The 21,206-nt window shown below is 36.3% G+C and overlaps 3 protein-coding genes across 3 annotated transcripts; all 3 read right to left on the reverse strand.

Moving 5' to 3' along the window:
• Positions 1-8,160: 8,160 nt before the first annotated feature.
• Positions 8,161-11,062, reverse strand: LOC109984764 (olfactory receptor 4K2-like). The gene is made up of 2 exons (XM_065960477.1): positions 10,873-11,062; positions 8,161-10,719 (listed from the first exon to the last, which is right to left on the reverse strand). Exon 2 carries the CDS (start codon positions 10,697-10,699, stop codon positions 9,755-9,757), a length of 945 nt encoding a protein of 314 aa, XP_065816549.1. The 5' UTR covers positions 10,700-10,719; positions 10,873-11,062; the 3' UTR covers positions 8,161-9,754.
• Positions 11,063-13,504: 2,442 nt separating this feature from the next.
• Positions 13,505-14,954, reverse strand: LOC109984763 (olfactory receptor 4D1-like). The gene has a single exon (XM_020634887.2). The coding sequence runs from the start codon at positions 14,907-14,909 to the stop codon at positions 13,968-13,970; it is 942 nt and encodes a 313-aa protein (XP_020490543.2). The 5' UTR covers positions 14,910-14,954; the 3' UTR covers positions 13,505-13,967.
• A 2,420-nt stretch (positions 14,955-17,374) lies between these two features.
• On the reverse strand, positions 17,375-19,429 carry LOC109984762 (olfactory receptor 52B2-like). Its single transcript, XM_020634886.2, has one exon. The coding sequence runs from the start codon at positions 19,346-19,348 to the stop codon at positions 18,410-18,412; it is 939 nt and encodes a 312-aa protein (XP_020490542.1). The 5' UTR covers positions 19,349-19,429; the 3' UTR covers positions 17,375-18,409.
• Between the last annotated feature and the right edge of the window lie 1,777 nt (positions 19,430-21,206).

Below are 21,206 nucleotides of genomic sequence, written 5' to 3' on the forward strand. Positions count from 1 at the left end.
TACCTTTAATTGACATTTTTTGTTGTTGTTTGTGTAGGTAGGAGTTTATAGCCTTCTTTTTTTAACAAGAATTTATTAATTGTTAATAAGTCAGTGAGGTTGTGCTGTTATGCTACGCATTGCAAATAACTCTAATCTCATGATGACTAAATGGAAGAGCCATTAATTGAATAATGCTAATAGTAAATCCCAAAGGCATTAACTGCACTAACACAAAACCCCAGTGTGTGTCTCAATTAAAACTGGGGAAGGAGTGTCAATATCCCCAGTGTTTAATGGAGGTCTCTGAGCACATATTAATTTTAGCTCAGAGAATAGCTTTGGAGCATAACATCATAGGCTGTTTAAAGCATGGACATCCCTTTGGTGTGAGAAGCCCATAGATGGCGTCGGTCACTATATCAACTAACTTTCAGCCAACCTAGTAACAGGCAAAGAGCTGGAGCTGAGGTAGGCCTTAAGCCTCCAGACAAACAGTTATCCACACCCTTCTTTATTATGAATAACTTATCCTTTATAAAATCAGAATTAATGAAAAAAACACCCCCCTACAGTGTGTGCTGATAAATAAGCTTTCAGACCACATTTGTTATTTGAACCAGGCTGTAAACGTGTACATTTCAGTTGTCAAAATGGGCATTTTAGATTGGTGTGTCTGGGCCTTCCAGCCAGCCTCAAGTGGACACTTGAGGAACTGCATGTTTTTGCACTATAACATTATTCATTTTTCAATACCAAAGGCTGCAGCTTACATCACCCTCAATGTAAAAGGCACATAGAAATATAAAACATGATTCTTCTTATTCACAAATTTTGTTCTGTGTTGGAAAATGCCAACATGGTGTCTTTAATTTGACATTGCATTAATTATTTGTATTAGTGTTTTAATATGTGTAGTGTAATGCTAAAAATGACTACATCAATTATTAAGAACTAGAATTTTTCTTTTTTTGAGGCGAGACATATATATGCATTCATTTTTGTTTCACAATTGTATAATATAATGTAATTAATTACATTATATTTTCTTTGAAGATCATTCATGTTATTTTTTCCCAAGGATTAACCATTTACCACGCTTAGTGCAAAATATAAACTCTGTCCCTTGTCTTTTCATTTATTGAAGTGTAGAGTTGTGTTCAATGGTCTTTTCTGTAGTGTTTTAACAAAAACGTACTCCGGACATCAAATATCCAGTCCTTAAAAAAGTTGCATCAAAGGTATTGAACTTCACTTCTTACAAACATCTTATAACAGAGATGATGTTATCACAAAGAGTTAGAGGAAACTTTTTGCCCAGAAAAGAATGAAAAACATTGCATAAGACTGTTTTGAAGAGAGACTTCATTAAGGGACGCAGAGAGGTCTCCATACGTGTGCAATTTAATCACACACTAGAGACAGTTACAGACATGAGACATAATGAGCTTCCTCTTGTATCTAATTTGTGTTTATGATGTGAGTGTCTTGGACTTCAAACAAACACGTCACCAAGAACAAACTTTATGATGGTAAACTCTCTTGCAGTGATAGATTGTACATTATGCAACAGTTAATATGATGTACTGTTGGGGTTCACAATATATGATAATTTTATAGCAATTTAACTGCATGTGTGATCAGGATTCAAGGCTAAATATTGAATGACACGACACAAAAATACATTTTCCATTAATGTTAGCACTAGTCAGCACTAGAGGACGAGTCTGTGGATTTCTACTATCATCACAATTCATCCTTTGAGAGAGTTAAAACTGTTTCAAATGAGTTGTTAAGACCCTTCACTCAAAACCACAAATATGAACCTAATGCTGTCATGTCAAGGCATATGTCCTCTACAAGTCATACAAATTAATTTAGCAGACACTTTAATCTAAATCAATCAATCAATCAAACTTTATTTATACAGCACCTTTCAGAAAAATTAAATTGCAGTTCAAAGTGCTTTACAAGAGTGCAGAAAAGTTATTGACGAAAAAGTAGTTTATAAAATCATTGATAAAATCATTGAGAGACTAATTCACACCAATAAGAATTAAAAAATATGTATAAAAATGGAAAAAATAAAATACGACACATAAAAGCAATAAGATATTAAAATTAATACATAGGAGAAGAATATTTAAAATTGTAGTAGGATAAAAAAGACAATACAAGAATGTTAAGATTTTAATTTATATAAAGCACTATATAAAAGCCAGACTGAATAAATAAGTTTTAAGACTGCGTTTAAAAATTTCAATATTCTCGGCTCCTCTCAGACGATGTACATCAGTGAGTAAGTAACACAAGCAAGAAGAGAGGAGGAAACAACATCAGTAAGTGCAAACAAAGAGCTTTAAGTCCGATCTAAGACAGGTGCTGACAGGCAGCTGTTATTAAGAGTTCTAATCAGCATCAAAATCATCAAAACCATCCTAACCATTATCATTATCATTATCAAACAAATCCATCATCATCAGAGTAATCATCAATATAAATAAGTGCTTAGGTGTTTATTAAAGAGCAGGGTCTTTAGCTTTTTCTTAAAGGGATACTGCACATCGAATGGACTTTGGAAGTTCTTTCCACCACCAGGGGGCGACAGAGGAGAAGAGTCTAGTTAGAGACTCAGGGCGCGGTCACACTGGCCATCTGTACCTTGTTGTACTCAAGCACGATACTGTACCTGTATGTCCAGCGTCTCCATGGTTGAATGTAGAGCTAGCCTACATGCAGAGTGGTATCTTAAATCTCAGTCCTGAGCTTTGTGATGAGCCAGGAAGGAACTATGATGTTTAACTGTTAGTTGCAGTCAATGAACAGCAACATGCAGACCTGTCTTTCTTGTGTGAGCGAGGTGTAGTTGTTTCCTGAGACATTTTCTATTGATGGGTTAGATGGGATTGGTTAACAGATTAGACCGGCCCAACACGCAGCTCATATTTTAGACATGATGTCATTCTGGACATGGTTTCTTGTATGTCAATGACCTGCTGTCTCTTGGCTGTTGGCAGGTCAAAGACACTCAGGGCGTCTCGTGGTGCTAGGCATGTTTCTAGAGCGCAGTGTGGCAGAAACTTTGAGTTGCAGATGTGGAAGTCTGCAGATCAGCATGGAGTCTGGAGTTTAGCCACTAGCTGGCTGGAGTACAGGCTATCGGTGTTAGCAGGCCAGCCCTCAGTCTGGTAGATTGCAAGCGAAAAGCTAGCTGGCTTGGATGGTAGCTGGAGGCTAGTGAACCTCACACTAGCAGGCCAGAATACAGTTTGGGAACCAGATGTATTACTGTTACAGTTTTTTCCAATTGCTAAAACACAATTTTGCAAACTCGGCTGATTTAGTCAAAATACTTAACACATTTCACAAAACCACACACCCCAAACTGCAAAATACCTCATATATATCCTGCAAAATGAAGCACTGCAACCAAAACTACATATAGCATTATCAAAATCAAACTTTTGCACCAAATGGCACACACTTCATTCATATTACCAGATTTTTGTCTAACAACTACACACTGTTGGGCATAATGAAAAGCACTCTCATCTTTAGTATGCTTTGCCATAATACTAAAATAGTTCAAATTGTAGAAAATTCAAATTGTTCACATGCACAGAAATATTTGCAGATACACACACATGCTGTTGAAACATTTTTTTTTTTTTTTTTCACCAAACAAGTCAGTTCAACATATACCAGTACAGTAAAACGGCTCAAGTTGGGCTGATCTCTGTCCAGCCTCTCGCATTGTCAGCCCATAGTTCAACAATCAACTAAGGTTGCTCTGATTTCATTTGAAAGTTGTTGTCTTCTTTGGCCATGAACTCCTCTACCAGCTCTTCCCCTACCTCTTACTCTTCCTCCCCCTCTCATTCTCTTCCTCTTCCTCTTCCTCTCTCTGCAACCTCTTCCATTGTTGTTGTAAAAAAAGGTGCTCACCTGTGGTCTTTTCATAGTGCTTTCTTCCTGGTTGAAGTGATAACAGTTAACCATTGAGGTGTTTGGCCAATTAGCTCATGTAGTGTCATCTTGAATGGCAGTGTTTTGAAATGGCAAACATGAGACTTTATGTCAGATTGTTGTGTCTTATGCAGAGAACCGTGTTCAGTGCATTTAAAAACTGTCATTTTGAATTGCAAAATGTGTGCAAAGCAGAAAATCTTCTCATCATCTTTTGTCTTTTCAGCTTTCGTTGTTGATCTTCAACTCTATATATTACCCTGTCATATCATATTTATCATTACTGTACATGTTCGTCACTAAAAGAAATCTAAAATACATTTGGACTATGTCAACTTTATGAAACTGAAGATACTTGATTGTTTTCTGAATGTTTTTTAACAAGAAGAAACAATGAACAGTTAAAGTCTGTGTTTCATGGATACTGACCAGGATGAAATCAGATCCCTAGTTTGACTCTTTATCATGATACTTAAGAAATATCTATTTTGATAATAATAAATATTAAGTAACATCTTTTAGATTCATTTTGATATCACCATGACATATGAAATGTAGAGTGGCCTAAAACAGTCAGAAATGGATTACTACACCAATACAATCAATTAACACTATGCTCAAAACCCTGTTATCCTTAGTACCATTTACTGTTCAAATGTTATGAAAACATATATTTCATTTTATTAAAGGAAATCTGTGACGCCAAATGTTACCAAACAACTTTCTAATTGCTCGGCATTTTATTGTTTTGGCCCAATCTTGATATTGTAAAGTTCTCTCTTTGTTTTTATGTCAAACTTTTCAAGACTTTTCAAGAAAAAAAAGATAATCACTGTTTAGCATTCTTAAAATCAGGGGAATTGATTGATTGTGTTTGTCTCCCTCGCCTGTCTGTCACGGTTTGAAACGTTACAAAACAAAACAGAGGCTGTTTATCACATTGTGTCACCAAACCCTCTGAGGTTCATTACCGGAGCTAAGAGCGGAGGACAAATGACTCGTGAGGGCTGAGTGTGACACATCTTTCCTATCAACACTGCGTAAACAAAGGAGTCATTAATCTAATGAGCAAAGTTAAAGAGAGAAACAGTAACCAGGTGGAGGTAACCACGACACAGGGATTGTTGTGCCTTACTAAATAACAAAGTTCAGAGGGAGAAGGGATCTTTTGATTGGTGGCAGCATGCTTACCAGAAACTTATCAGCTGCTGGTACATTTTTTAAGAAGAGAATTTGCAGTGGTGCCGAGCCTTCCAGCTAAAAATAAACCACTTTTGGATTCAAGTACAGTCTGTTGGGGCTCTAGGCAAACATTTATTCTGGGGTCCTCCAACCAGCAGAAAGACAGATAATTCCTCTTCATTTTCTTTGATGACTTTCAGTGAAAAACTTTGGTTTTGACAGCAATGAGAGTAAGTGGGGCCCATTAGGGAGATTACCCACTGTCATTGCAAAATTTGCCCTGCTGCGGGAGCAAATGCCACCCCCCCTTACTGATCTAGGGCCACAAGCAGTTGCCTGCATTTCCTGTTGACAAGCAGCACCTCTGATTGCATCAAACATCAATTCAAGGGCATTTAAACAAATTCATAAATGTCATTTGCTGGATTAGAGTATAGCCAATCCACTAAGTAGAAGAAACGTATATAAAGTTCTACCCATTGGTGCCTGTCCCTTGTTTTTCACCTCTGTGCATTATGCAGATTAACGTCTGCGCCCTCTAGCTCCTGTGTCAATGTTTATTTTCACCTTTACAGCCAGTAAAAATCTTGTTTTTAAAATATTTTCTTCAGTCGTAAAAAAAATAATTCACGTAAGTTTTTTTATAATGTATTATAAATGCTGTTTAATGCACAAGTGTCATTTGTATAAATGTCAGCATATATTTGACTTCATTTTCCTTTATTAGAAGAAATATTCATCTGAAATGTGTTTACTAGGAACAACATTAAATATGAAAATGAAAACTAGCACTGTTGCTATAATACCTCTGACATTATGAATTGGTGGTTGCTCTGCAATCCTTTGACTTTAATTACTTTCACATTTAGTGCTTCGTTCATAACACCCAAAAGAAACCAAATACTTTAATAGCCTGTTCAGAGCAGCCTGTTAGTTTCTCTTTCAATTGATGGAAAAAACGAATAGTTCTTCAAATAAAATGTCATTGTGAGACAACATGCTTTTCATTTTCAGAGCTTAAAAAAAGTCAATCACATGTACAAGCCTTTGCAGATTCATGGCGGTCTAGCAAGCAGTCTTGGGCTGAATAAAATTCACAGATTCTATACTAAATGACTATGTTTTAAAGATTGGAAAAGTGAGGATAATACATTTCTTCTTTTTTCAAATGATCATATTTTTGTATTTATTTCATTGACCCTTTTTATAACCAGGTTGGTCCCATTGAGATTAACAACCTATTTTCCAAGGGAGACCTGGCCAAGACAGTCGTCAGCAAAAACACAAAGTTACAGACGGAGACACAAAGGGAGAAAAAGTACAATTTACAAAACATTAAACTTTGTATTAAAAGAGAGCGCTGGTGACATAGTGGTTTGTGCACGCGCCCCATGTATGGAGGCTATAGTCCTCAAAGGCGGCCCAGGTTCAAATCCAGTCTGTGGCTCCTTTCCCGCATGGCATTCCTTACTCTCTCTCCTTGATTTCCAGCTCTATTCACTGTCCTATCTCTCCATTAAAGGCACAAAAAGCCCAAAAATAAATCTTGAAAAAAAAAAAGCGTTTCATGTTGCGTTATTCAGATAATACTCATGATTCGTTTTTAGCAGCAAACTTTTAAGGTAATAACAGCTAATGGAGGACCATATGATTTAATAAATAGCTTATCAAATAAAAAGAATAAAGGTGAGCTTACATTTGAGGTGTTCCTTAAATGATATCAGTGAAGGATTATTATTCATAACTAATGTACTGCAACATAAGTTTAGTCTTATTATGACACGGTTGTGATACAAAATGTGAGAAAATGTTTTGATTCAATGATACATTCATGAATTATTGATAATTATTAATGATTGTGTCAAAACAATCACTGTGCATACACAAACGCCCACTGTGGCTGTATCTAATCTATATATACGATTATTTATCGTATATGATTTTGTTTGTACACCTATTTAACCGTGTCCTATCATCCATGTCATCTGATATTATCCTATGAACACTATTTATTATTATTACTGTACATTAAAATCTATGCCTCATGTTAATTCTTCCTTCTGTTTATTTTATTATCATGTTAATTCCAGCATCATTAACACTCCATACAATTGCACGTTTGTCTTCTGTAGGCTTATTAGTTCATGCTTGTACAAAGAGAGCAATGTTAACAGGAGTCAAACCTCATATGGGTACACAGACTGTAGTAATTCTAGTTAATGAAATACAGTATTTAAATGAACAAACTCTTAGCCTGTTCCAAATCAGGCCGGTTCATTCATAGTGCCAGATTACTTTATCTGCTTCGAATGCACACATTTCTATGTTGTAGCTTAATATAAGCCAAATGGAGACACATAAATGTTATTGCAATTTGAAAATGAAAAAGCAGTAAGTACATTTTAAATAAGTGAGGTGTAATATCACAATGCAAGTGACGTTTCAAGCCCACATGCTCTTCCTCAGATATGCTTCTCTTTACTTCATGGTAATATCACAATGCACCACAGGGTGGAGACAGGGAGCATATTTGTCAAGGTGGCTTTGTAAGAATGATTATCAAAATAGTAATCAGATTAAAATCAGTATCTTGCAACCTTTTAAAATGTCTGTATGCAGATATTGAAAAACCTAAATGTCCTCTTTAAAATAAGTCTCCTCATATTAAAGGTGTTGGCAGGTGTGCTTCTTTTTATTTTTTTATTCTCTGACCTTTTTGCACACATGGTTCTCAAATCTCTGGGAGCTGACTCTTTAGACAAAAGAAAATGTTTCACTTTAATGTTGATGTTTCTTACCTAGATATAACGCTCACATTATTCAACCTAATTTATTTTGACTCTATTTTCAAAGATGCTGGCAGTGGGACCTTTATTTACTTAATTGGAACACAGAGCAAACAAATATTTAAAATGTCAAAAGGACCAATAAATTACAGTTTGGTGTCATACTGTGGGTCCAATATTAAACATTGTTATTAATGCTGAAATTTAAAGTGTAACTGAACAGAAGCCTAGACATAGACTGTATATAACATTACAAACCTCCTCTGGTGCTTGATTCATGTTATATGTTGACCAAAGCACAGCACAGATGTTCCTTTAGACCACAGGGGGACTGTTTGAAAAGGTGGAAAAAGGGATATAATATGTCCTCTTTAACTCCCATGATATTTGAGTTTGTATTTTCTTCTATGCATTTTTGCATGTTTATTTAAGATAGCTGAAAAACAAAGACAAAAATCAAAGAAAGAAAAAAAAGGTTTAACAAAGGTACCGTCTCAGCCTTGAAGATATGTGTTATGATAAAGCAGCATATTTAAGTGCCTTAAGATTTATTAGGAGGAAATGGGTTCAATCTGTGTATTTTGGACAAGTAGAGGGTTCAATGACAAAAGTATATTCACACAATACAAAAACACATCGACTATCTTCCATGGCTAAAAAGATTCATAACACACTTGAAGAGTTCCTCGACTGCCAAGAAATGTAATAAAAGCATGGGTCAATGTACTAAATGATATTTTCATGCTGTTTTTTTCAGTTTGACTGATGGTGATGATACTGGCACCTTGTAAGCATTACTTACCTTCCACCTCCCCGTAAAACAACCTCAAAGGACACAAGAGGGCAGAATATCTCACAAGAAGCCAAAGATTCTGCCTTTCCTTTTTGCATGTTGGTGTTCTGATGGCGCCCTCTGCTGCTTTGAATTTGTGAACACACACACAGTATGAAGGCGTGATTCCTTTTTTTTTTTTTTTTGTGATATGGACTTTTGTGTGTTAGTGAACTATCACCATTTCGTCACCATGACTGCACACCACATAATACCATCTAGGTTAGGGACTAAAGGTATCTTAAAAGTCTCAAAACAATGATTTGAATGTCTTCTGTTTCAAATGAAAATGTAAAATTCCAGTTTTAGGAAGTCTTGTCATTTCTTATTCCATCATAAATACACCATACATTTTTTTTTTCATACATTGAAAATAAAACATTTCCCATTCAAACAAGAAAAAGCTATAAAACATGATATCAAGACAAGTCTGTTTAATTTATATGGTGCCAAATCACAACAGAGGTTATCTCTGGACACTTTTCATTCAGGCAGGTCTAGACCTCACTTTAAACTATTTGTTTAATAAAAAATATTAATATGTACAATATTTGATGATCTTTAGATTTAGATATTACCATATGTATTTATAGGGTGGCAAACGTTGAAGAGACAATGGATTCACATGTGAATAATTACATTTTGCATAATAAACAAAAAAAAAGTATGTCAGCTGCCGAAGGAAGCTGTGGTTTTGAGTTGAAATTTCAGTTATTTTTGACAACAATTTGTACTGAATGAACCGATCAATAACTCGTTTTTGAAGGTTTAGATATTAACAGAGCTCTAAATTAAAATGCTGAAAAACAAAACTGTAAAACACTTTGACTTTGCATTGCTGGGAGAAAAAAGGGGCAAATATAGGAGTGGCTGTAAGGTTAAAAGAATTACTCTTTAAAGCATACTGCACTGTAGTTTCACACATGCATACTTTGAAAGTGAGAATTAAAGATAAAGAATAGAGATTTTCATGCAGATACTTTTTTTTTCTTCAGATTTGAGCTTGCTGTTAAAACGCACCAAATGGGAGGATTTTGTTTTTGATGAAGTGTACGAATTTTTCTCTAATTTCTTGAGTTCTCAGTCCATAGATGATTGGATTCAATGTTGGTGGGAAAATTAGAGTGCACATCCCTAAAAACTTTCTGAGTTGAGGTGAAATGCCCTGTATTCTGTACGATATGATTGTAAAAAGACCCAGACATTCCAGCAGGAGAAACACAGCCAGATGTGTTGCACACGTCTGCAGAGCTTTCGCTTTTGTGTCTGTACCTTTGGATCTGAAGCATGCAACAAGAATCTGCAGATATGTGTACAAAATCATCCCGTTAGCGATCACCTGTGTGATAGCCACTAAGAACAGCCCATAGATGTTGTTGATGGTGGTGTCAGCACAGACCAGAGACAGCAGACTGGGATTGTCACAGTAAGAATTTGTAAGTTCATACCGACAGCGCGGTAAACGCAACAGCAGAATGAAAAGCAAACCTATAGTGACTAAACTACACACCCACACACCTGTGATCAGTCTCATGACGTGAGCATTAGTCATTACTGAGTTGTATTTCAGAGGACAGCATATGGCAATGTATCGATCGTAGGCCATTGCAGTCAGAGTGAACACTGTCCCTCCTGCATAGATGTGGATAAAAAAAGCCTGGGCCACACAGGTGGAGTATTGCGTCGTCCTGCTGCCTGTCAGGATTTGCTTAATGAACTGTGGGAAGAAAGCCGAGGCCCCTATCAGGTCATGGATAGGAAGGTTCAGCAGGATCAGATACATGGGGTGATGCAGAGATTTGTTCAGTACGATGGTGAGGATCAGGATGAGGTTACAGAAAAAGATGATCATGTAGCTCAGAGACGCAAAAAGAAATGCAGGAAAGACGGCCTCGGTGGAGAGATTAAAGTCAGGTAGCACCAAAACAGATGATGTGTTGTACAGCTGGGTCATTGTCTTTTTGCTCCTTCCACCTAGAAAGACAAAAAAAATATTTTTGCTATAAAATAGTGTAACTTTCTCATATACAACATCAGTGTAGCAAGGACCTGCAAGGACATATTACAACAATAATGCATGAAGACACAATCAAATCAGACTTTCAGATTTAAATAGTAAATCCTTACTGCTTCAGACAGAACTTCTGATAGATCACATATATTTCAGTTAAATTTTGCAGGCTGTATATTACCGACTGTATAAACATTAATATCACATTGTAGTCTTTTGGATTGACAGTGATTAACTGGACTAAAATGCACAAAGAGGAAATATAGACAATACTAAATTAATTCACACATTCTCAATAATACAAAAACCAAGCATTACTTTCTACGGCTAACTGGGAGGATGTTCAGAAGAATCTGCAGCTTTATAGGAGAGATCGTTGTGAAGCAGCTCCTCGGAGATTAATCGCTCAACCTCAAAGTTGATCGTCAGTTTGTTTTGACGATGACTTATCGACAGGCTCCTGGGGGGTTGAAAGAATATGAATGTATTAATGAAGCCAACAGCACTCACACTCACAAGCCACCAAGTAACCCGCAAAATATATATTTTAAATGGTTTTTTTCTTCAGTTATTTAAAAATAAATAATAACAATTCAATTTGAAATGAAACGAAATCATTAAGTGAAATAACAAAGTAATCACTGAGTAAAAATACTTAGAATGTAAGTTTGTAAATAGCAGCAAAGTTCAATACGTCTACTAAGTGCTTAAGTCTAAACATGGAAATGACTTGTGCTCTGCTTCTAGCCTTTCTTAAAATAAATTCTTATATATAAAAAGTTTATGGTTTCTAGGCAGCTGTATGCTTTTGTGTTGTTGTTGTTGTCTTTATTTTGTTTGGAAAGGCCTACTAGTGCATGTGTGTAATATGTTAAATGCCCTAACCACCTCCATTGACAGTCGGGGTCTGCAGTCTCTGGCACCCTTATTTTGGGAGCCGTGAGCTAAAAAGTTCAGTAAACCCTGTCTTATAGGACACTTCGTTGGCAACAGTGAGATGTGTTGTCAATGGTTTATACAGACATTACTCATTTATGTCTTTCAAGGACCTTAAAGAAGAATACAACCCAACTGAAAAAGGGGGACTTCTGGAAGTATACAGCCAAGGGAAGGATCGGTCTTCTGACAGAAAAGGAGAGAGGAGGAGGAGATTAAGGTCCAAAAGCTTCTGCACTTAACACTCTGCTTCTGTTTTGTTTTTTTAGGAAAATGTCAAAAATACGAACCAGAATTGGTGAATGTCTATGACTCATTTAGAAAAACGACCTTGATACTAAGATTATGGGGGACTTATGGTAGAAAATATTACAAATGTAGGCTGGGAACCAAGCGACACAATAATTAAATGTATTCATTATAAGAGCGTAGTATTATTTAGCCCACCCCCCCCTCCTCCCAATTTAAACTATTTTAAATTGGCTTAACAAAGGATAATACATGTTTGAAATGTAGTAAAGAAGTGGGCATGTCTCTTTTTGTTCTGTGGGGCCGCTCCCTGGTTCTACTTTATTTGTAGGTGTAGCAGAAGAGTCTTAAAGACTGGCTTTACCTGAGTCCCCAAAACTTTGTTTGTTAGGAGACACATCTTAAATGCCATCAGGTATCACTCAAGCAGAGTCAGTGCTTATAAAAGCAGGTTGAAGTGTAGTGGCCAAGCTTATTCTGTGTAAGAGCCGTCATAAATTAGACCATACAGAGTGGCTTAAACCTTTGATTTTAAGATTGTCAGAGTGAATTATATCCCTAACAATACAAGTTAGAGATGGGAAGCATGTCGGCTCTTATTAGGATTGTAACAGTCTAAAGAGGGTATAATGTACTTTTGAACAGGATTTCTGTTTTTAAAATTACAAAAGGTGAATATGTTTTCAAATGCAAGTTTTTCTGAAATATTGGAGTGCTGGGAGGGGAGGCATGAAGGTATTTTTATCTGAATGTACTTGTATGCACACACAGATTTAATGTTCATATATAATATATCAGTGATCATCAACTGGCGGCCCGTGGGCCAAGTCCAACCCCCCCATAGCTTCCCATCTGGCCCCCAGAATATAAATAATCTCAGGTGATTAAACAATAAACATAAAAATAAAATCACAAGGCTGAAATACTCGCATTAGATTTATGGGAAAAATTTGATTTCCCCTTTGACACCAACGTCTTCACATTGAGCTTGACAGCTGTCAGGTATATGTGCACAAATATTTTAAAGTTTGGCACCCTCAGTGTCTGACAAGAAAAAAGCTAGCCCTTGAACAAATGTAGTTGATGACCCCAGATATATATATATATATTGTTCATACATACTGCATATATAAATATATATATATATATATATATATAATGATATACAGTGTGTGTGTGTATGAGTGCGTGTATAAATAAGTGTTCTCAAGTTGCTAAAATAAAATAAAAATTCTCAGAAACATTTTACTTTCTTCTGAATAAGACGTATTCCATTTTCAGTTCAAATGTTTCTGTTTTAATTGTACATATAGTAATCAAAAAATATTTTAAAAATCACATCTCATATCACATTGTAAGACGTTTATTTCATTACATACATTTATTAGAATAAAGTTACTTTTCAAAACTTTGACTGAGCAGAAAAAAATATCTTTGCTGTGCTTTTGTACTCAAGTTTATATTTAAGAACACATTGAATATTTGTAGAAACAATGATATTACCCAATAAATAATCATGAATACAGTATATATTCTTTATAGTATGGCATACTTGTGTGTCACTTTCATTTATTTACAGCTATCACTGTTATCATAAACCTGATCAAACGTCTTCTCTGAAAGGATCTGTCGTTATTGTAAGTCATTCTTTGATATTAGTGCAAACGGATATTTTGCTCAATATTTTTTTTTAATGACTTATCACAGACATCTTTAGAAAAGAAACCTCAGCTGCTTCCATTGATGATTTTTATTAAAAGGTTAGAACAAATGAGATGAACATAAATGTGAATATGATGATTTGCAATTGTCACAGCACATGTTTTCATTAAGAAAATAAATGTGCAACATGCTGTATTCATCATCTTTACTGTAGGACAAACATATTTTCCGCTAGTGATTAAATCATACTGGATTTGTCAGATATCATAGGTAGCACATTTACATTCACTAACAAAATAGATCATTTTATTCCCCACAAAAATGTACAACACTTCATATGAAGAGAAGAGAACAGAGAAGTTGGTCACAACTTTGACACCCCTACATTTCTCTTTAGTAACATTTTAATGCTCTGCCTGAGTTCTGAGGTTTTCAGTCCATAAATAATCGGGTCCAAAAACGGGGGGAAAATTAAAACAGACACACCGAGGGCCCTTCTAAAAAAGGGCGACACGCTCTCAATGCGGTGAGAAATGAGTGTGACAAAAGTATTGATTTCTAGGATTAAACAAACGACTAAATGTGAGCCACAAGTCTGAATGGCTTTTCTCCTGGCGTCAGACTGATTGTTCATTACACATGTACGCAGAATCTGTGCATAAGTGTACAATATGATTAACAGCGGTCCGCCCTGGAGCACCACTATAGTAAATAATCCATAGTAGTTGTTCGTGCTGGTGTCCTCACAGACCAATTTCAAAAAAGATGGATTATTACAATACAGATCTACTATATGAGTCCTACAGATTTTAAACCGTACAGCCATCAAAATCAAAGTGATCATTAGAGAAAAGTTAATGACCCATATTAAGACAATAATTTTTATCAAGTTTTGTGTACTCATGACGGCATTATACCTCAAAGGACAACATATAGCGATATATCTGTCATACGCCATGGCACTCAGGATCAATAGGTTTCCTGTTCCATAAACATGAAGGACAAAAGTCTGAGCTACACATGCAGGGTATGAAATCAGTCTGTTCTGCGTCAACATGCTGATAATGAGGTGAGGGAAAAAAGCCGTAGCCCCCACCATGTCACTGATGGGCAGGTTGAACAGCAGGATAAACATGGGCTTCTGAAGCTTTTTACTCCAAACGATAGTCACTAATACCAACATGTTACAGAACATAATACACAGATATGTTAAAGTGCTGAGCAGGAAAGCTGGGTACATCGATGCATTGGTTAAACCCAGGGTTTCCAGTTTGAGTAAAACTACTGAAGATGCATTTGTGGACATGATTGTACACAACACTTTGCACTGTACTGGGGTTTGTTAACTGGAGGTTCTTCTGCCAACCTATAGAGGAGCAATTTCCAACTGTAAAACAGAAAAAGCATCATAAATACTATCCCTCATAAGAAACAATCTGGAAGAAATGAACTCTGCTTGTAGTTTCTTACCTGCGACACTCTCCTGTACTCACCTCCACTCAAGTGGAACGTGTCAGAAGATGTGATGAAGACGACTCTACCTTTTATTGACAATAAAGCACGAGAGTAGCCGCGATAAAACCCAGGAGGACGGTACAGGACACGACACATAGATGGTGAAAAACAAGTATGATGTATGCAGTTTTTTTAAAATAGCGTCTTTGAGTTGATTGTATTAATAGACTGAATAAAATAGTTAGTTGATTTACTCATTGAATGAATCCTTTCTCACATAAACAACATATTTTAGCGTCAGTATTCAGACAGTTTATGGTCTTAAAAATAATCTGACTTTTGAGTGTAGCAAACATTTATAATCAGCCAGACAACCACAATCAAGCATCAAATATAGATAAGATGCCTTTTTTTAATGTTTCCATTGTAAATTGCACTTTCGCACCCTGCTTGCACACATTTAAAGACTAATAATAAATAACATGGCGCAAGAATCCTACCCTTTTTTCTAAATTTGTTATAGAGGAACTGTTTGCAAATTTACATGAAGAAAGCTACATGTTGGGTTGGTAGGATGTATCTTAACTTGATGTTAAACAAAAACAGCAAATAATTTGAGATTAATAATCAATACCTTCTATTACGATAAAAGAGGACACATTGGCACACGCTGATACTGGGCAAACTGATTCACATCTATGTGCCAGCAACATGTTTTTGGGGCCTTTTTACTTGTTGACTGATAGAGGGAGATGTCCCCACCTCGGATTGAGGGAGCCATCAGCTGTTTGAATATATTCAATGCTTGCTACAGCAACAAGTTGAACAACTTGAAATACAGTTCAGAAAGCCTCTCTCTGCATGTGTGGGTTCCTTCTGGGAAGTCCGGCTTCCCACAGTCCAAAAACAGTAGGTTAATTGGTGTCTCTAAATTGCCCGTAGCTGTGAATGTGAGTGTGACCGGCAGTCTCTATATGTCAGCCTTGTTATTGGCTGGCGACCAGTTCATGGTGTACCAATTATGGATAAATATCAGGATCAAAAACCGAAGAAAGCAATCAGTGTGTCCGTTCCATAGACTGTATAAAGAATGAGCAGCGCAACACCTCCACTGGAGTGAAGCCAAAGATTTAGAAACATATATATATATATATAACTCATGTATATACACCTAGTGGTGCATCCTGGACACATCGTCAGTGATGTGCCCCGCAGGGTCATCGGGTGTTTCGGGTCTTAACATCAGACACCCTCTCCAACCCAGCCGGGGGTGATCAGTCCCCGGCTTGTGTCTAGGTAGCATACAGTGCCACGTGTCCTGCAGTAGCGAGCTGCCAGCCCGACCATACGCAACCACGTCCCCTCCATATTAACAGATAAGACATAAGCTGAATCAAAATGCTTTTTTCTGCGGTGTTTATTTTTAATACATCAATGATGCTCTAAAATGGTAAATGAATGCGGCTCCTGTAGCGCTGCGTGCTCCGGACAAGCAGAGGAGACTTGCATTAGAAAATGTACACTAATATGAGTGTCAAAGAACTTCCATAACTATGTGTGTCTTCTTCAAGCTGACACAAGAGTGTGTTCTGCTGTGGACTGGATAAGACCTTAGGGGTCTTTGCTGTTGTATCGGTAAGTTAAATGTGTGTTTTATCACAGCAGAAGCAGTATGTCATCAATATTGTGTCTCTTCCAGCTAATCCCTACTCTGACTCAAAATGCTTAATGTGTCTTCTCCCATCATAGGGGTACATTAGCTTCATCTTTGTACAATGGAAGGAGGGTGAGGTGCACTGTCCATATCTATATACAGTCTTTGGTCCATTCAGATGTTCAAAGTATCTCCCATGTCGTCCATTACCGTCGCATTACCTGACAATACATCCTAACAAAAAGAGTTGTACAGGAGCTACATAATGAGTAAAACGAATTATATCCAATAAAATGATGACTTACTGTATTTTATCCCTTGAGCTCTTTGTATTTTTTCTTTTTCTCATTGTCGACTGCACAGCTCCTACATTGCATATTTTGTACATTTTGCTTTTTTTATTTTTTAAATTCATTCACATTTTTAAATTCTATTTTATATATTGTAATTGCTTCTCATACTTTATTATTTAAGTTGTTGGTAGTTCTGCTTTATTTCCTTGAATTGGTGAATTGTTTAGCACCAATACACCAAGATAAATTCCTTGTATGTGTGAATATACTTGGCAATAAAACCCGATTCTGAATCTGATTTGTGTGTGAAATAAGATGGAATGAGCAAGTAAAAAGCACACTCTGCATAACCGTTTCTTCAGCCTTTTCTTTATTTTCTTTATTTCCCTCGCTTAAACTTTGCCTGACTATATGGAAACAGTTTTCATTCCACTGAGTTGGGTATGTGATACAATAAAAAAAGGATGTTGTGTTGTTAATTGTCCACCTTTAACACGTTTTATTTAATCACTTGAAACATAAAGTACTTGGATATTTAGAATATTCCTCAAAACTCAATGTGTGCTGATCCTCATTTCCAAACATGCTGAGCAGCAGCTTAAAATGAGCTTTAGACAAGACATCAAATATCAGACATGAGGATGTAACTAAAAAGTATTGAATCACAGTTCATCAGTCATTTATAATAAAAACAACTTTTCAACTAAAACAACTACAAACACAGTGTGAATGATGCTTCAAGACGTAAATATTTCAGCTTGATTTTGATGCTCTAATTCCTGCAGTGTGACTCATGGATGTAAACTTCAAACACAGAAATGTTAGAAACATGGAGTACTCTTTAATGAAAAAAAGGGAATAACTGAAATGATAAGCTAAAAAAAATCAAACGAGAAGAGAATATATCAAGTACTCCACAGGTTTCATTTCTCAAATGTTTTAAAATGAAAATGATTCTGCATGTCAGACTGGGCAGTATGAGGCTCTTTGTAAATTGTACATCAAGCCACATGAACTTCACAAAGAACACCAAATTACACACAAAACAAGAGCTGACATTTAAAATATATTTTTTCAAAGTTGTAAATTATATTAACAGTCAGTTAGCTAATTTTAATGTATTTGCAGTATTCGTCATCATTAGTTATAGGACTCTGATTTTTCATTCCTCTTTATTTGAGGTTTGTGTTGAGCCTGAGCCCCTCTAACACAATTATCAGTCAGTCATCCTAAAAGACAGTTTGTTTCTGTAAAAAACTGAATGTCATGGACAGTGGATTCGTCAATATTCTTTCAACAATATTGCTTACAACTGGTGTTCTCCTGGCATGGCACTCTGAAATCATCGCAAGGAGATTTAAAAAAAGACTTGAGTCAAACCTATTATTCACCTTGTGTTGAGAGTCACACGGATACTCTACTCTTTTTTAAGATAGTCAGGAAAGTGTTTCGTATTTCTCTTGTGTACAACCCGTATACAAGCGGATTCAGAAGAGGAGGAACAAGAAAAATCAGCATGCCCATTATCTTTTGCAGGTCAGCTGAGACATTTTTGAACCTGTGAGATAAAATAGTAAAAGTTCCCACAATCTGAAATATGATGATTATGACCAGCTGAGCCACACACGTGTTGATAGCTTTGCTCTTTGTTTCAGACCTCTGTGAAACCACACATGTGATCAGAATCTTCACGTAGGAAAACGCCTGCACAGACACACTAACAGCCTGCATGACAGCTGTGTTAAACAATCCTATGATGTTATTGACGGTCGTATTTCCACATGTGAGCTTCAGCAGAGAGGGGTTATCACAGAACACATTCATAATGACAGATTTGCACCTGGGAAGTCTTGTCTGCAGAGAAAACAATGAAACGATCAGGACAAAATCAAGACCCCAAACGAGAGACATGATACAGATGACAACTCTGGGGGTCATGATGGAGCTGTAGCGTAACGGCATGCAGATGGCAGCATAGCGGTCAAATGACATGGCTGCAAGAATGAACAGAATTCCTCCACCGTACATGTGCAGCAGAAACGCCTGTAAGACACAGAGAGGATAGTACACCTTGTTTGTCTCTGTTACAATGTCTGACAGGACCTTTGGTAGCATTGCAGTTATTCCTATCAGATCATTGAGGGGGAGACTGAACAGGATGAAATACATGGGCTTGTGAAGGTTCCTCTTCACAATGATCAGAGTCAACAAGGTCAGGTTGCAAAAAACCACAAAAAGATAAATTGCAATGCCGAAAAAAAAGATGGGATACTTCCCTCCAAGTGGGATAACAAAAGGATCCAGAGTTAATTCAGCACTGAAATCAAGAGATTCATTTTCCATCTTTACATTTATAAATAAGAACAACAACAGTGTTATATATACATTATATGAGATGAAATCAGTGTCTCAAGAAGTTATGGATACAGAAGCAGATTAGTCGCATTGATGAAATGTTGAGAAGTAACCTGTCTCTGCTTTATTTAAAGCCAGAACCCTTACTTGGTTACATCACCTTTTGCTTCAGGGACTGTCAGCAGAACTGGAAATTTAAATATTGCAGGAATAATATGTTAGCATAAAGGTCTGAGGCCTCCTTGTAGTGAAAACCTCAAATTTAACATTGTTAGAACTCACCAAACTGTCTTTAGTGGAACAAAATCATTGTGGTGTAAATTACTTATTGTGATTACTGAATTTATTCCAAGCTATTTAAAAAGCTGACATGGGATGATGCGTATCAGTGACAGCAGCGTGGTAACCGGCTTAAGATGTGATAAAGCGAGCCAGACAATTTTGAATGACATATTCTCAACATACATAAATAAATCAATAAATAAAAGGTGGCTTAGTTTGTGGCACTGCAGAGCTGTTAATAAAGAGAGAAATACTAAATCAAGAGGCCTAAAAGAAGAAATATGGATGCCATCTGGATGGAGAAGATGCCAAAGTTTTAAGCTGCAATATAAAGTTGAATTATAAATATAATGTAAGTGTGGCTTTATGATGACCTGTACATTCAAACACAACATTTACATGCATCTTTCATCCAAATAGTGAAAGAAGGTTAGGCAAGGTTTCATCTTAAATTATAAAGAATGATGTTAAAAATGTGGTAGTGTTTAGAGACTCTTTTAAAAGCCTTTTTTGACATTTAATCAACATTAACTTTTTCTGAAAAAACAAATTGACCAAATCTGGTTTCTGTACATACATCAGATTGAGCCTTTAATGTTTTTAGTCTTTAGTGTGTTTGATCGAGACTTCACTTTTATTTAATTAGATAATATTATATTTGGCTGATTTAGGAGCCACACTTTGGTCCTTTGGTACCGCTAAAGTTTCCTCTTTATGTTTTCCTTATAATTTGAAAGGATGAATTTATATATAGATGATATATTAAAGGTGAATCGTCCCAATTCTTGTTTCATCCAACTTTTCAGCTAAATGGAAACTTATTATGTAACTACGTAGACTTCAAACTGTCAGAGTTACATCAGCTAGAAGTCTCATTACTTTGTCAAAACACTTTTATTAATGAGCCCCTCTGAGATATAGGTAAACACTGTGTTTTTAACTGTTTCACTTTGTAATTAATCCCCAGACGTCGAGCAAACCTCCGGTCCATAATGACATTGTCTGTTTAATAAAACCCTAGAGAGGCAGTAACGTGAAGGTGTTGATGACAACTTGTAAACATTTGATTCCTTAACTCAAAATCTAAAATGTTTAATTTTGTAATTTTTTAACAGATTCACTTCCTGATGATATAGCAATATCAAAACCTTATCATTAAACCATCGGATTGCTTAGTGTGTTTTTTTCTTGCCCTTTACCTCCAGTCATAAGTCCAATATCCAGTCCTTATATCCAATGGCTCAATCAATAAAAAGTGAATTACACATTATCTTTACGCTGTTCAGCCTTTTGTCTCTTATTGTTCGTATGTCCTGGAAGAACAAAAAACTGTAATTAAAACAAAGCACTAAAGTGGTCACATCAGGCCTTTGGGATCAAGGACACACAAAGGACACACAAAGGACACCCAAGCCGTCTGTTAGGACACTCGGACCACAGAAAAGACTAATCATCTCACCCAGGAGATTTGGAAACAATGGACTCGTAAATTCTCTGATAATTGATTTGACCCTCTCCAAACTTCAGGGGCTTTTTTTTTACGAGTTTAGATGTTCTTTGGGTG

This window comes from Labrus bergylta, chromosome 11 (genome assembly GCF_963930695.1).
Source record: "Labrus bergylta chromosome 11, fLabBer1.1, whole genome shotgun sequence".
In the NCBI taxonomy this organism is placed as follows: Eukaryota; Metazoa; Chordata; class Actinopteri; order Labriformes; family Labridae; genus Labrus; species Labrus bergylta.

What these genes read in the sequence shown, in the direction of transcription:
- LOC109984764 (XM_065960477.1), bottom strand. Translation starts at nt 10,699, where the DNA reads ATGACCCAGCTGTACAACACATCATCTGTTTTGGTGCTACCTGACTTT.
- LOC109984763 (XM_020634887.2), bottom strand. Translation starts at nt 14,909, where the DNA reads ATGTCCACAAATGCATCTTCAGTAGTTTTACTCAAACTGGAAACCCTG.
- LOC109984762 (XM_020634886.2), bottom strand. Translation starts at nt 19,348, where the DNA reads ATGGAAAATGAATCTCTTGATTTCAGTGCTGAATTAACTCTGGATCCT.